Raw genomic sequence first — 17,529 nt, 5'->3', positions numbered from 1 at the left:
GTAGAATAAACAAAAACATGGCAATACACACAGAAAAACTCAGTTTAAAAGAAGTCAGAGTCCGATGTCAGAATAGGTAACAGAAGAAACTTAGCAAAATGATATTTTTCAGAACAAGACTGAAAACAAAGTAAGTTAAAACAATTATACCTTAGATTTTGAGGTAAGGCATACATGAACAGCCTTTTCTAACTGTTTTGCCATGGTAACCATTAAATCCTTGACCTTTCTTTTGTTGATATCAGTTATGGTGTAATCTACTAACTTGGTATTAGACACGTACAAGGTCATAAGCTGTACAAAAGTTTCAAACTGCTCTGTCAACTGAAAGTCTGAAAGTTTATATTTCAATATGTTAACATTTGTAATTATTATGATATTAAAATATTTCAGTGCAAAATATAAATCTCCAGAAATAAGATGAAACATGTGAAGGTTATTCCAATAAAATAACAGTTCTTCTTTTAAAACCAGTAAACAAATGTGCCAAGTATATAGCAAATAAGTCCTCCTTTTATTATTCTTAAATGGAGAAATTTCTTACATTATAAAATAATCCAGAAGAAAATTCCCAATATATTTTGAGCCTATGCACAAAACTGAAAGCTATTGAACTACCTCTGCATGTTATTTTCTTCGGTTATTTTGGCCTTGTTGGTTTTTATCCTGTATCGCATTGTACATGTAAGAGGCAAACAAAAATAAACAGACATTTTAGAATTATTCTTCATCAAATAACATCTGTTATCTGAGGATATCTTGAATATATTTAGTTTTCAAAAACTAACATTCTTTGAAATGATACTCTTGATAATTATATATATAATTAGAATTTAGCACTAGAAAATGTAATTATATAAAAAAGAAATTTTTCATAAAAGTATGTAAAAAAACTTTTGGATAGACATATTAAGTTTTAAAAGACTAGTAAGAAATTAAACATACTTGAATCTTTTGATAAATGAGACAAGAAGTGATCTTCTAAGTTCTGTACTAATATTTGCCATATCTCCACAGCTGTTCCTTGTGGTAACATTTCCACTTCTAAGCCTAACCTGGATAAAATACAAATTCAAATAATTTTGGAAAATAAAGATGGTAAACAAAATCTCTGGATGTCAGATGTTTTTTTTTAATACGAATGCTGTTAATGTTCAACTTTTCTTACATTCAAACTTTTATGGTAAATAATTTTGGTAACTATGAAACTGCTATAAAATCTACATTTTTACTGAATAATAATTCATGGATCACGCTTTAAAAAACATGTGGGGCCTCGATGGACTAATGGTCTAAGTACTACTGAATCACTAGCCTGTCAACACTGAGTTGTGAGTTTGAATCCTGAACATGATAGGTGCGCTTGACTCCAATCTTATTTGACTAGGATTGTCAGTTTTCCTTCCAAGGTCGGTGGTTCTCTCCTGGCACTCCAGCTTCCTCTGTCAATAAAAACTGACTGCCACAAAATAGAACAATAGTGCTGAAAGTGGTGTTAAACACCAATAAATCAAATCAAATCAAAATATCTGTTCCTTACCTATGACATAATCCTCTAGTAAGTAAACCTTGTGTATTGACATTTCCTGTAGTTATAACGTTCACTAGTTTGGTAATAAATTTCTCCATCTGTCTCAGTTTGGCATACAGCTGAACCAATTCTACCATTAACTCATCAAGTCTCTCAATATCGTGCTAAAAATAAAGATTAAAATAGTTTGTTAAAGATATATTAATTGTTAAAAAATTAAGTTTAGCATGAGGTCAAAGGCCAGCAGTTTTTAGGAAGGATCTGTTGAAAATTGCATTGAAAAGACTGAGATAACTATTACATAGGACTTTTGGATTTCCCATTTTTGTTCATCAAACACATGTGTTTTTGTCTTCCTTGAAACATAAGAACTAGACAAGCACTTCAACCTTTGAGAATATAGTAACTTATCTTCATACAGACTATTATTCATTCTATCTTGTTTTCTGGACCTTTTTACTTAGGTATACACAGGGACGGCATCCTGTTACACTATATTTTACTTAGGTATACACAGGGACACCCACGGTATCCTGTTACACTATATTTTACTAAGGTATACACAGGGACACCCACGGTATCCTGTTACACTATATTTTACTAAGGTATACACAGGGACGCCCGCGGTATCCTGTTACACTATATTTTACTAAGGTATACACAGGGACGCCCGCGGTATCCTGTTACACTATATTTTACTTAGGTATACACAGGGACACCCACGGTATCCTGTTACACTATATTTTACTTAGGTATACACAGGGACGCCCACGGTATCCTGTTACACTATATTTTACTAAGGTATACACAGGGACGGCATCCTGTTACACTATATTTTACTAAGGTATACACAGGGACACCCACGGTATCCTGTTACACTATATTTTACTTAGGTATACACAGGGACGCCCACGGTATCCTGTTACACTATATTACAATTGAATGATTATGTAATGAACATAGAAACGGCTGCTGTGTTTACTTAAAACAATATCTTGTTTAACTGTAAATATTTTAACATATCACCAAAATGAATTTGGTAAATTTCACACTATACCTGAATATCCCCTGAACAGTTTTTCAATAACATTTTCTCCAGTTTAGCTTCAACTATGAGGTGATTAAGTTTTAAAAGACTGATCAGACATGTAAAATATCCTCTGGACCTGAAAGAAAAGACATAAATGTAGTTAACACACTGCTAGCATTCATTGAAACAGAGTAATATAGAATTTGTATGCAGCTGTTTGGTCTTAGTAATACAACTATAATTGAAATTATCAATAATTATTTTATCTTTTTAAATGTACCTTTTCTTTCTTTAAAATTCATAGGAAGATCAAGTACTCACAAAACTATTGTGTCTCGTGTAAGGATTCTTAAAATTGGTCTATAATTTACTTTATATATTTATGAATATGGTTCTTATTCAAGATATTTGGTTGTCTAAGTTCAATTCATTGACGAGTTATTTAGACTTATGACAATATGATGCTTTAAGATGTTGGTATTTGTCAATCCTTCAAGATTGTATGATTATCTCTAGTTGACTTTTGATCATTGTGTTATTGGGTAACTGTCTCATTAGTTTTGTTGCTGAAACTGCCATTTATGACACTTCCAGAAATTATTATGTATATATAAACTTTTATCAGATATAGAGATATCACAGATTTTAAACAAAACATGAAAATTACAAAATCATGGAATAAAAAACTGCTATTTATCCAAAATAACATTTACTTGTCACAGGTGAGCAGAATCTGTATTAACTGTCTGTAAACTGGGTCATGTGATCTGTCATACAAATCTAAATCATGTGATGCTTTTAATAAACTCCCAATGACCTCCAATACATCATGTTGACCTCTATATTCCATGCTGTTTTGCTCTATGCTTTTTGATGTTTGTAAGTCTACATCCAATAATTTACATATATAGACAAAGATATCTTTTGCTGTACTACAATCTGTAATTCTAAATTCAAACAAAAAACATCTTAAAATAATTGCGTTAAAATAACATTTTATATAGAATAAATGTCCTTCGCCGAGCGCAGCTGGATACGACCGCAGAGGTCCAACCCTGAACAGTTGGGGCAAAAATGGATACAATATTCAAGCTTGATACAGGTCTGAATTTGGATTGTAATTAAGTTTCTGACACAGAATAAATGTAGTCAAAGAACTTGAAATTGGTTATATGATTTGAATTTATATTCAATTGAAGATTTCTTGCTGTTGTGCAATACACTGTGCTGTTGCGCAATACTAAGTAAATCTGTTTTCAGACTACTGTAAATTCAGAAATTATTGCGTGCATTTATTATTGTGATTTTTGAAAGATGGACAAAAATGAGAGATTAATTATTGCGATGTCAGAAAAATCTGCATACAGATATATGTATCAGATATAAGAATGCGAGTTCTTTTATTATTGCCATACTCACTCAGTCCCATTAATAAAAACCTCACAATAATTTTTGAAGTTACAGTATATACAAAGAATTAGCAAAATAAATTGTGACCCCCAATTTTTTTTTTGGAAAATTGATAATTTCTTAAATCTTGAGAAGAAAAAAATTACCCCCCCCCCCCCCCCCCCAATAAAAATAATGGAAAATTGATAATTTCTTAAATCTTGAGGGAAAAAATTGACCCCCCAAAAAAATTTTTTTTTACCCCCATCCCCAAAAAAAATAATATTTGAAGAAATGTTCTTTTTGTAAAATGTGGTACAATTTAAGAGACATCCATACACTTAAACACAAGTTATTGTCTAAAAAATATTCAACTGAAGATTTCTTGCTGTTGTGCAATACACTGTGCAGTGCTGTTGCGCAATACTGTAAATCTGTTTTCAGACTATATAAAAAGAATTAGCAAAATAAATTGTGACCTCCAATTCTTTTTTTTTACCCCCCCCCCCCCCAAAAAAAAATTAATATTTGAAGAAACTTTCTTTTTGTTAAATGTGGTACAATTTAAGAGACATCCATACATGTAAACACAAGTTATTGTCTGAAAACTAGAATAAACAGCTGCGCCATGAGCGCATGATACGCCCGTCGTCTTGTGTGTGAATTTTTATGCAATAAGCATAAATAGTTTCTGACATACGGTGTGACATGCGAAAACCCCCCTTTTTTTTATACAAAAAACTCAATATTTCTAAAATAAAATTTTGTATCAAAAACCAAAAAGTATACAGATCTTTAGATTAATATAACTAAGAAGTGTGTAAAATTTTAAGCAATAATCAAAAATCGTTTTTGAGATACGGCGCGACATGTGAAAACCCCCCCTTTTAAAAAAAAAAAAAATCAATATCTCAAAAATAAAATTTTGAATCAAACCAAAAAGTATACAGATCTTTAGATTAATATAACTAAGAAGTGTGTAAAATTTTAAGCAATAATCATAAATCGTTTTTGAGATACGGCGCGACATGTGAAAAACCCCTCCCCCTTTTTTTACAAAATACTCAATAACTCAAAAATAAAATTTTGAATCATCACCAAAAAGTATACAGATCTTGAGGTTAATATAACTAAGAAGTGTGTAAAGTTTTAAGCAATAATCATAAATTGTTTTTGAGATACGGCACGACATGTGAAAAAAAACACACACCTGTTTTAATTACTAAGTCCTGTAACTCAAAAAGTTTTAATCTTATTTTCACCAAAAAGTATACAGATCGTTTGACCATCATAAGAAACAACTATGTTAAGTTTCATGAAATTTGGATAAGTCATTCTCAAGTTACGGTGCGACATGTTTATGCAGGACAGACAGACGGACAGACAGACAGATTGACGGACGCCGGACATTTGTATACCATAATACGTCCCGTCAAAAATTTGATGGGCGTATAAAAATGCTTGTTTTGGCCCCTTTTTGGCCCCTAATTCCTGAATGGTTTGGGCAATTACCCCCAAAATGAACCCCAACCTTCTACTTGTGGTATTTAACCTTGTGGTACAATTTCAGTGTAATCAAAATACTTATACACAAGTCATTGTCCTGAAACTAGAAAAAGGCTTGTTTTGGGCCACTTTTTGGCCCCTAATTCCTAAACCGTTGGGACCATCACTCCCCAAAAACACCTTCCTTTTGTGGTATTGAACCCTGGAATTTTCATAGAGATCCACACACTTAAACTAAAGTTATTGTCCAAAAACCAAATGTCTTCGGACGACGACAACGACGTGATAGCAATATACGAACGCAAATTTTTAGCGGTCGTATAAAAAGGAATGGTAGGCCTAAAAGTAAATAACTGCTCAAATATTCAGCTATCATTTTTAAAAACATTATAAATTATATGATTTAAATCAAACATTTCATATAAATACAAAAATGGAATGAAAATTCATCTAAAGTTTAATTTGCATAAATATTTCAAAAGACTTTACACATAAAATGTACATAACTGTAACATTAATGCCAATGCCAAAGAGTAACACAAAAATAATAACATATAAAAATGTCAATCTGAATCTGTGATTTTCAAAGTACTTACTTATTACTGTGTATAAACTCTGTGTAATACATTGGGATATATCTTAGTACTGCCGATCTTAGTCTCTCTAGAGCACCAGTCTGTGAAGTCTATTGAAACAATGTATTATAATGTTAATGGTTTATTCTTTTTTCGACTGATATGAAAAATATTGAATAGTATTACTGCTTTTTCATTATAGATTTAGATGGATAAGGTTTAGAGTGTTTATTCAATTATTTAATGTGACGCTGAAACAAAAGATGAAATGTGCTTCAATAAATTGATTAAGAGTAACCTATGGAAAAGGTATAATTTGGCACTAAAATTAGAAAGATCATATCATAGGGAACATGTGTATAAGTTTCAAGTTGATTGGACTTCAACTTCATCAAAAACTACCTTGACTAAAAACTTTAACCTGAAGCGGGACAGACCGAAGGACGGAAGGACGGACGAACGAATGGACGCACAGACAAACATAATGCCCCTAGGTGGGGCTTAAAAATCCATTAAACCTGACAAAATCAAACTCTTCACTAAATCAACCAAGGAACTCAGACAACTGTCATATTCCTAACTTGGTACAAACATGTTCAGAAGAAAATGGTGCTTTAAACCGTGTTTTATAGCTAGCTAAACCTCCCACTTGTCTCACAGGAATGGCATGATTTATGTATTTTTTCATACAAATATTCCAATTTTACATTTTATAAAGCCCAGATATGACGGTAAAAAAGTAAACACATTGATAGGTATCTAATTTATACAGACTCAAAAATCATATATGCATAGACCTCAACCAATATTCACTCAGGAAGTGCATATTTAATTAGGCTTGCAAAACATTATTGTGGGCAATGCTACAGCACAATATAATTTTACCAAAATTTTCCTAAAAATGACCTTAAATATGGTAAATCTTTAATATTATTGTTAAGTAATGACAATAAAACTGTCTCATAAAACTATAGTTAATATCAACATTCTCCAAAGCCTAAATATTCAGAAAAATAAAAATTGTAATACATTATGGTAAACTACTAATTTCAATTTTCAGTGAATTTAGTCCAAATAAGCTCCTAAATATACCGGCTCCTTTATTTCAAAGCATTACCTTAAAATTATTATATATGAATAAGTAGAGTATATGTTAATAAGACAGAAACCTAATGACGCAGAACAACCAAAACACTTATTCTGAACAAAAGCATTAATGTTTACTGTAACACTACAGAGAGACTCACTTTGTTATGTAGTCCACTTGCTAAAGCAGTGAAGAAATTCTCTACATATTTAGGAGGCTGTGTAGTGTCTGCACTGTCAGACTTTACACTAATGACTCACCTTGTTACTTAGTCCACTAGATAAAACAGTGAAGAAGTTCTCTATATATTTAGGAGGCTGTGTAGTATCTGCACTGTCAGACTTTACACTAATGACTCACCTTGTTACTTAGTCCACTAGATAAAACAGTGAAGAAGTTCTCTATATATTTAGGAGGCTGTGTAGTATCTGCACTGTCAGACTTTATACTTTGTAAAAATACAGAATAACTACTGGTATGGTCCCTGAAAATACATTGTCATTAGTTATAGAGAGTTAGGATGCTGTGAGTATAGGAGTAATGAATACATTGTCATTAGTTATAGAGAGTTAGGATGCTGTGAGTGTAGGAGTAATGAATACATTGTCATTAGTTATAGAGAGTTAGGATGCTGTGAGTGTAGGAGTAATGAATACATTGTCATTAGTTATAGAGAGTTAGGATGCTGTAAGTGTAGGAGTAATGAATACATTGTCATTAGTCATAAAGAGATTTAGGATGCTGTGAGTGTAGGAGTAATGAATACATTGTCATTAGTTATAGAGAGTTAGGAATACATTGTCATTAGTTATAGAGAGTTAGGATGCTGTAAGTGTAGGAGTAATGAATACATTGTCATTAGTTATAAAGAGATTTAGGATGCTGTGAGTGTAGGAGTAATGAATACATTGTCATTAGTTATAGAGAGTTAGGATGCTGTGAATGTAGGCGTAATTAATACATTGTCATTAGTTATAGAGAGTTAGGATGCTGTGAATGTAGGCGTAATTAATACATTGTCATTAGTTATAGAGAGTTAGGATGCTGTGAGTGTAGGAGTAATGAATACATTGTCATTAGTTATAGAGAGTTAGGATGCTGTAAGTGTAGGAGTAATGAATACATTGTCATTAGTTATAGAGAGTTAGGATGCTGTAAGTGTAGGAGTAATGAATACATTGTCATTAGTCATAAAGAGATTTAGGATGCTGTGAGTGTAGGAGTAATGAATACATTGTCATTAGTTATAGAGAGTTAGGAATACATTGTCATTAGTTATAGAGAGTTAGGATGCTGTAAGTGTAGGAGTAATGAATACATTGTCATTAGTTATAGAGAGTTAGGATGTTGTGAGTGTAGGAGTAATGAATACATTGTCATTAGTTATAGAGAGTTAGGATGTTGTGAGTGTAGGAGTAATGAATACATTGTCATTAGTTATAGAGAGTTAGGATGCTGTGAGTGTAGGAGTAATGAATACATTTTCATTAGTTATAGAGAGTTAGGAATACATTGTCATTAGTTATAGAGAGTTAGGATGCTGTGAATGTAGGCGTAATGAATTCAGTGTCATTAGTTATTCAGAGTTAGGATGCAGTGAATGTAGGTGTAATGAATACATTGTCATTAGTTATAGAGAGTTAGGATGCTGTGAGTGTAGGAGTTATGAATACATTGGCTTTAGTTATAGAGAGTTAGGATGCTGTGAGTGTAGGAGTAATGGATACATTGGCTTTAGTTATAGAGAGTTAGGATGCTGTGAGTGTAGGAGTAATGAATACATTGTCATTAGTTATAGACAGTTAGGATGCTGTGAGTTACGAGTAATCAATACATTGTAATAAGGATTATAAAGAGTTGTCGTAGATGTTTTGCAATCTCTCATGTAAGCTCAATTATAACCTGGAAGGTAGAACTGGATTTCAGTCCTCCTTTAACCATCCATTATTCCAATCACTGTTGGCTGATTTTGCTATGAATATTTATGGCTATTTAATAACCCTTTTCTACATAATTGTATTTCATAATGCCAAATTTATTTTTATTTAAAGATTCTTAGATTGGTAACAGATCGGCATTAGTCCTCTGAGAAACATGCAACCCTTTTAATATTCTTCCAAAAATTCATGACCTCCTTAGTTTTACTTCTGATTATCAGTGATGTAAAATTTTCTGATAGGAATGTGCAAATTTCCCAATTTCAAAGGGTTGTACAATCTTTTACAATATTTTTGATATTATTGAAGTGCTGAAAAATTGGTTTTCAGATTCAGATATAAATACTTTAAAATTGTGAAATTAAGTGACATACTTGTTAAAAAAAGCAGTGTTGAGAACTTTCAAGGCTGTATCACCAGCGTCCTCATGAGAAGTTTTTCTTGTCCGATTCCACAACACTAAGGTCTGGATTAATAACTTATCAGTTGTATTCTGAAAAACCTACAAAGAGAACAATACAGGTCAGTTGTGCTACAACATATATACTTAAAAGTTTTAGTCTTTCAGGGAAAGTTTTAATCATGCTTAGCAATGCTTTTAACAAATCTTAGATTGCAAATTATCAATGTTCTCAAAACAAAAAGGTCTTCATTCATGAAAGAAAACGTAGACTTAATAAAAATTTACAAATAAAAACAAAGAATTATTTGAATCTGGAATAATTTTGAATTCTGGAAAATTGATAGGAAATGTATGACGAAAACTAACCAAACTAAATAGGGTTTGCCATGCACACATGGCTAAGGGGAGTTAGTTAGTTCATAATGAAATATCAGTGAATGTGAAATTAACCTTCACATGGCTAACCCTATTTAGTTGGGTTAGTTTTCATCATACTTTTCTTCCACATTTAAATAATTCATTGTTTAAACCTTAATTCATTAAATACTAAAGTGCACACACTGAAATGATTGGCATGCTGTACTCATCATGACTGAATTTATATTTCAAGTCTATATAACTATGATATGAAGGTTTTACTACTACAAGTATCACATAAACTTATATTTAGTTTATGTGATACTTGTAGTAGTAAAACCTTCATATCATAGACTTGAAATATAAATTCAGTCATGATGATCAATATAAATGAGGTCAAGGTCAGATGAACCCTGCCAGACAGACATGTACACTTTACAATCATATCATACACCAAATATAGTTGACCTATTGCTTAAAGTATCTGATTAATTGAAAAAAAAACATGAAAAATTAACACTGATCAATGAACCATGAAAATGGGATCAAGGTCAGATGAGACCTGCCAGACAGGCATGTACAAATAATAATCGTTCCATTCCAAAATATAGTGGCCCTATGGCTTATCGCATCTGAGAAATAGACCAAACTTGAAAAACTTAACATTGTCCAATGCAAAATGAAATAAATGGGGAATGTGTCCATGGGACACAGATGATGTCCCTGCTTGCATATCATATAAAGTTATAAAGGGACATAACTGAAGAACAGTAAAAGTGACGCTACCCAAATTTGTACTTGATCTGAGTTTTGTGGTAATAAGTATTGTGTATAAGTCTCATAACATTTGGTTGAGGCTAACTTAAGTTAGAGAACGAAAAACGAAAAATTCAGCTATTTTTTTCATTTGTAAACAGGCACAACTCTAGAATAGTAAAAGTGACACCCCCAAAATTCAAACTTGATCTGTATTTTGTGGTAATAAGCATTGTGTATAAGTTTCATAACATTTGGTTGAGGTAAACTAAAGTTAGAGAACGAAAAACGAAAAATTCAGCAATTTTTATGTTTATAACAGTCAGGGGTACTACTTAAACAAGTGATTTCAGAATCACTTCCTCGAGTGATTTTGGCTGTGAAATATTAAAAATTTTCACACAGACTTTTTAAAATCACTGAAACAAGTAATTTTAGAAGTTAAAATGTAATCACTTTAATAAGTGTTTATAACATTTTCTTGATATTTTTCCCACAAGCTTGATTTTTTTTATTGGTAATAAGACAACAATTCCATTGAAAAAACAACTATGTACATGCAGAAATTCTCTTTTGCTTGATAAGCCTGACACTTTTACAGTTTTTTTAAAATATGCAAAAACTGGAATAGTTTGTAGATCAGGTCATAACCCTGAAGTAGATCATTCTAACTCTAAAGAAAACCAATCAGGTTACCTAATATTGTTGATCTTTGTCTGATAGTAAGAGTAGTTAATGAATTTTTGATTACAGAAAAATTCCCAAGGGTACTTTTAAAAGCTTTAGCGCACTAACTTACTGCCCAAGCGCACTGGTGAAATTAATATACAAAGAAAAAGGGATAATTGATTTATGTAGGAAAATTATAGAAAAGATTGTGAAAATATGGAAAATCAATGAAATTAGCATTTGAAGATCAAAGAAAACACTAAAATCACTTAAATAGGTGATAACTGAATTTAACAAATCACTGAAATAAGTGATGATGAAATCACTTGTTTAAGTAGCACCCCTGACTGTATAAGGAGCATAACTCAAGAACGGTAAAAGTGATGCCACCCAATTTCAAACTTGATCTGTATTATGTGGTAATAAGCATTGTGTATCAGTTTCATAACATTTGGTTGAGGTAAACTAAAATAAGAGAGCGGAAACGAAAAATTCAGCAATTTTTATGTTTATAAAGTGACGCCACCCAATTTCGAACTTGATCTGTGTTTTATGGTAATAAGCATTGTGTATAAGTTTCACAACATTTGGTTGAGGCAAACTAAAGTTAGAGAACGGAAACCAACTTTGGGACGTAATGACGGACGTACAGACGGACAAAGGTAAAACTTAATGCCCCTTCCTCTACGGCGGGGGCATAAAAAAGGTCAAGGTCAGATGAAACCTACTAGACAGCCATGTACACCTAGCAAACATTCCATACATTAAATATATAGTTTACAACCCCATCATCGGATAGAAATCATGGTCTGGCATTCTGTCGCAGGTGAGACAATAAAACAATATCATACTTACCAATTTCTGATTAGGATGTGACCTTTGAACTTGCAGATATTTTGGTAGAACAATCTGCAGCAGTTTCCACTGAGATTCATCAATATCATCAAGACTGTCAGATTTTACAAGAAGTTTTAATATATTGCACAGTAAAGTACTCTGGAACAAAAAGTAAATGTACAAAGTTAATAAAACAATAATACACTTAATATTGAGGTGTAATATTATTGGTTAATTTCTATATCAACTGTTAAATATCAATTGATTACGTTTTATGAGGGAAGTCCTTCTCTCAACTCATGTAATTATAAGAGACAAATTATTCTAAATGTAATGTATTCTTATCCACTTCTTACTATATATGCCATATGAATTGGTTTTAAAAACATTCAAAGAACCTGTGTCACTCACCTGGATATATATGCATCTTCAACAATGCCCACCTTCCAACATTGTCTTTATACAGACTAGAATATTATTTATGATTAAATTCTATTTCTTGTTAGTGAAAATTGACATCTAAGGGCAATAACCCTTTTAGGAATCATCCAATAGTTTTGGTCATATCTTGTTTTTGATTATTATTTGTTCTGTATACAGTTTCTACCTATCTATTTTAGTTTTTTAGATAATAGACAAAACACATTTTTTTTAAATCATCATTTAACAGAATAACTTGAAAATGAGTCCTCCAATAATTTGTGTTGTATCAGTTTTTTTGTAGGTCACAATTGCAAATCATTTTTGCTGGAAGATCTCTTAAAAAGTTACTGTCAGAAAAACAACAGAAACCAAGTGAAGACGAAAGCTAACCTGGCCTATAGGTGCGCTAAAAATGGCAAGGTCAATGGTCTGCTTTCAGAGACTCTTTACCTGTTTTAGTTCTGAAAAAAACAAAAGGAGAAAATCCCATTTTGATGAGGAATCTATAAATGTTTTATACTAACCAGCTGTTCATATTTGTTGTAAACGTGAGATAAGGATGGTGACTGAAGAAGGTTAAGACAACACTCCACAACATAATGGTGGTAGTCACACTGCTGGTGGATGTTGTCATTTATAACCTGCAAATATAAAACACAGAATAAATTGACAACCTGCTTTAACAGGAAACTTCATCCAAGAATTTATAACAAAAGAGACGATTTTTGTTCCCTATTGTTAATTTTCCTTTTTTGAACAGTTATCTTTTTATTGGTACTAACATTGATTTTGGTTTTTATACATTAAAATATAACCGAATACTGTAGACCAACTTATTTCGCGGATACTTTATTTCGCGTTTTACCCTTTCTAGTCAAATTCACGGCTATTCAATTTTGCGATTTTCTATTTTATTTTATGTAGTTTAATAAGGAAAGATCCAAGTTTTACATATTCAGGACGATTTATATTCACAATTTTTTTCTAAATGTGAAAGTCACGAAAATAAATCCCTGCGAAAATAAGTTGGTTTACAGTATATATTGCTATTTATGTTCCGTTAGTACTCATGATCCTCGATCCTGTTGATACTGTTTACTTATATTTTGGCATTGCACAAAGTCATGAGTTTCTCAGAGAGTTTACAGCGTCTTTATAGTAAATCCGTTGGATGTGTACTGATTGATACTTTAGTCTGGGAAACCATGATTTACTTATTAGTTGTTATTGGCTTTGAACTAGTTTTCAGTAATTTTGAGTACTCTTATATTGGTGATTGTTTGTATCACTACAAACCAGTAAAAGTCTGAAATGGCCTATATCTGTACTCGACTGTACTGATTTTTACTCGACCAGTCTGAATTGGTCTGAATTTTACTCGACATTACTCGACCCCAGTCTTAACCATACTCGACTGTACTGATTTGTACTTGACCCTTATCTTTGCCATTGAAAATAGTCTGAACTATTACTCGACCAGTCTGAAACAGTCTTAACCCATTCTCGACCTGTACTCGACCTATTTTTTTCAGTCTAAACCATACTCGACCAAAGGTCTGAACAATACTCGACCAGTCTGAACCATACTGGACCAAATAACCTCTACTTTTTCAAAATTTTAACTGTTAAAATAAATTTCTTTTTAACTGACATGACAACAGCCACAATAAATTAAAGATATATTATAAAAACAGATTTTTACATTCTTACATGATTCTCAGATTTATATCAAATAGAGATAGTTAAATCAAATTATCTTATATAATAATTTAATTATATTAATTTTAAAGTTTTAGAGTTTTTTTAAAAAAAGATTTTCTTTTACCTAAAAACCACACCTATACCATGTATACTGAGGGTAATTAAATCTTATTAAGGTGCTTCTTGTTTTGCATGTGTTTTTTTTTTAAATTAATTTTCCTAAATTCCTAAATAAAAACTACATAGGTTTCATGGTTACATACAAATAATGTACAATAGTTATATAATTATCTTTTTAATGAGGTAACAACAGCCAACAAAATCACTGAAATTGTTTAACCTTATTTTAGAAATATATCTATTATTATAATTTGGGATATATTATATACAATATATATCAAAAAGGGATAAAAATTAAAGAAATTAATAAAATTGTTCTTCTGATTAGTGGTGAAGTATAAAGTAATACCTCCTGCTTGGGGCAAACCCATGAAAAAGATCACACCTGGTCAGAGAGTATTAAATTCTAAATAACATTCATTCAAAATTGCAACATCCTGTGAAACTTAAATCACAAGGCCTTTTGAATTCACTAGATAAGTAATACACGAGTTTAAGAAAAATAGGGCTTTCTTTTTACCTGTAAAACACACATGTACTGAGGTAATTAAACCTTATTAAAGTGCTTCTTGTATGCCATGTCTTTAATTTTGACAAAAAATATTTAAATTTAATTGAAATAAATTTTTATTGTAACTTTGGAACACATTTCCTTTTTTAAAAGTTATCACAGGATTACTATGGAAGTTCTATTACCATGATTATATTAAATTCTTGGTTTAACAAAACAAAGGTGTCATTTTTTAAATTTATTAAGTTGCTTTATATGCTATTTTATATATATTTTAATAAAAAAAATGTTCACTGCATTATTAACTTAACATCGACTGACACCATAAATCTATACGAGGCTTAAGTTAATGGTGAAAATTGTCCAGTAACCATAAAATATATCTGAAACATTCAAAAAATTTTGAACAACATTGAAAATATTAGTCACAATTCAGTTTTGAGATTATTTGATCAGCTTGTTTTATTTTTATTTTAAAGGTGATATATATGTATGTATGTATATAGGTGTTGATAAATATGGTGATGAAGTTATATTATGTTTATTGTGAAATTTTGGTTTCAATGCTATATTGAAAACATTTTTAATTTAAAATTGTTGTTCAAATTTCTAGCCAGGGGAAATAGCTGTTGTTAAAAACAGTTCCTAAATTGATCAAATACAATAGATAGATACAAAAAATAGGTCTAGGTTGGTTAAGACTTGGTCGAGTATGGTTCAGACTAGGTCGAGTATGGTTCAGACTAGGTCTAGCATGGTTCAGACTAGGTCGAGCATTGTTCAGACGCGTATAAAATAGTTAAGTACTGGTCGAGTAAGGGTCCAGTACAAGTTCAGACTGTTAAGTATGGTTCAGACTACAGTCGAGTATTATCAAGAAAATTTCAGACCAATTCAGACTGGTTGAGTAAAAATCAGTACAGTCGAGTACAGATATAGGCCATTTCAGACTTTTACTGGTTTGTAGTGTATGTTAGTTGGTTTATTTGTGCCTCACACTGATTTATTGAGTTGAGCAATTTGCAATGATTTTTACAGTTTGTTCTTATGTTGTGCTGTAACACCATTGTCCCAGGTAAGGTGGAAGGTTGAGCGCTCCCAAACATATTTAACTCCCTCACATTCTTTATATGCCTGTCCCAAGTCAGGAACCTGTAATAATGAGGTTACCGTTGGTTCATGTCTATCATATTTGTTCTTTTTTTTAGTAAATTGCATTGTATAAATTAGGCTGTTTGTTTTCTGGTTTCAATTGTTTCACATTTTTATGTTGGGGCCCTTTATAGCTTAGTACATGTATATGGTATGGGTTTTTCTAATTGTTGAAGGCTGTACGATGACCTATAATTGCTTTTGTCTTCGCCTTTGAACTCTTGCGAATAGTTGTCTCATTGGCAATCATACTACATCTCCTTATTTCAAATAAATAACACTCAACAACAGAATGGCGTTGGTAACACTGCTAGTGTTAATATAATAACAGGCAGACTTACCTGACAAATTGATGGTTTAATGATAATAATTTTTGATGATTTTCCAGATAGAGTTGACTGAAATAATTCACACAAAGTTCTCCAAATGTTACATGCATCTTCCTCTGATACTTTGGACCTGTAATTGTATTAATCTATTTATAGATATCAAAGTCAGTGGCGGATCCAGAACTTTTCATAAGGGGGGGGCCTGCTGACTGACCTAAGGGGGGGCGCTCCAGTCATGCTTCAGTGATTCCCTATATAATCAACCAAATTTTTCCCACAAAGGGGGGCCCGGGCCCCTAGGGCCCCCCTGGATCCGCCTATGAAAGTTAAGATGTAAATGTATCAGACATTTTCACATAAAAATGGAGTTCTCAAATATACACTTTAGTCCTTTTTTCCTGTGTATGATTTCATTTTACATACAAAAGTCTTGTGGTAAAATGATATATTTATTCAGTGTCAGGATAATTCAATGTCTCCTGCATGAAATATTAATTTATGGGTAATGTTACCTAATGGTAGGTTTTCACCAGGGTGATTGTGTCGAACTAGAAAATTGTTGTCGATTTTTTATTTAATTGAAGTGGAAATCTACTTAAATCATTAGATTTGCTTAATTTTCCTGTGTAAAATACCAAGCAGATGCATTAGAACAATGTCATGTGATACAACCTTTCAAACTTCCTACTCCTACAACCAAGTCATGAAGTCTAAATAGACAATATATATCATACAATATTTTACGCCACAACCTACATAATGTACCACTGACCATATATCAGTTCTATCAACTAATAATTTCTTACTTCAGTAAGTGTATGTCTATTATTTTTACCTGTCTGTACCAAAAGATGTTTGGATAGAGATTTTTGCTTATTTTATGTTGTTTGATCATCATAAGCCATAAGGTTTGATTTTCAGTATTTTTACAAAGCAAATTAATTTAAACACTAACAACTTACAGATGCTAATTTAAATGTATATAACCTTTGTGTCAATAAAATTTATACTATTTTACGGTTAACCAAGATAATTTGCTAATCCCCTATTGTACAATGCTTTGTCATCACTCATCTACATAAATGACATACTTTAACAGGAGTAATGGGACAGGTGTTACTAGAGGAGTAGGAACTTATTACATGGCACCTGAGTTCATTCCTAGTTATTGGTTTGTGATGCTCAATCTGTAGTTTTTAGTGTGTTATGAAATGTT

The 17,529-nt window shown here is 31.7% G+C and overlaps 1 protein-coding gene across 5 annotated transcripts in view; it reads right to left on the bottom strand.

The window, feature by feature from the left end:
- The window catches only part of LOC127736365 (unhealthy ribosome biogenesis protein 2 homolog), a 66,074-nt gene that overhangs the window by 43,523 nt on the left and 5,022 nt on the right, over nucleotides 1–17,529 (bottom strand). For all 5 annotated transcript variants that reach the window (XM_052246873.1, XM_052246882.1, XM_052246905.1 and 2 more), the window contains exons 3-13: nucleotides 16,326–16,443; nucleotides 13,025–13,141; nucleotides 12,096–12,236; nucleotides 9,430–9,557; nucleotides 7,479–7,602; nucleotides 6,053–6,141; nucleotides 3,275–3,508; nucleotides 2,589–2,697; nucleotides 1,541–1,695; nucleotides 946–1,055; nucleotides 151–332 (exon numbers count right to left, since the gene is read on the bottom strand). In XM_052246873.1, the coding sequence (XP_052102833.1) occupies nucleotides 151–332; nucleotides 946–1,055; nucleotides 1,541–1,695; nucleotides 2,589–2,697; nucleotides 3,275–3,508; nucleotides 6,053–6,141; nucleotides 7,479–7,602; nucleotides 9,430–9,557; nucleotides 12,096–12,236; nucleotides 13,025–13,141; nucleotides 16,326–16,443 (1,507 nt within the window). The remainder of the gene's footprint in view (nucleotides 1–150; nucleotides 333–945; nucleotides 1,056–1,540; nucleotides 1,696–2,588; nucleotides 2,698–3,274; nucleotides 3,509–6,052; nucleotides 6,142–7,478; nucleotides 7,603–9,429; nucleotides 9,558–12,095; nucleotides 12,237–13,024; nucleotides 13,142–16,325; nucleotides 16,444–17,529) is intronic.

Source organism: Mytilus californianus, unplaced genomic scaffold, assembly GCF_021869535.1.
Source record: "Mytilus californianus isolate M0D057914Y unplaced genomic scaffold, xbMytCali1.0.p SCAF_1, whole genome shotgun sequence".
NCBI lineage: Eukaryota > Metazoa > Mollusca > Bivalvia > Mytilida > Mytilidae > Mytilus > Mytilus californianus.
This window is presented reverse-complemented; position numbering and strand designations above follow the sequence as displayed.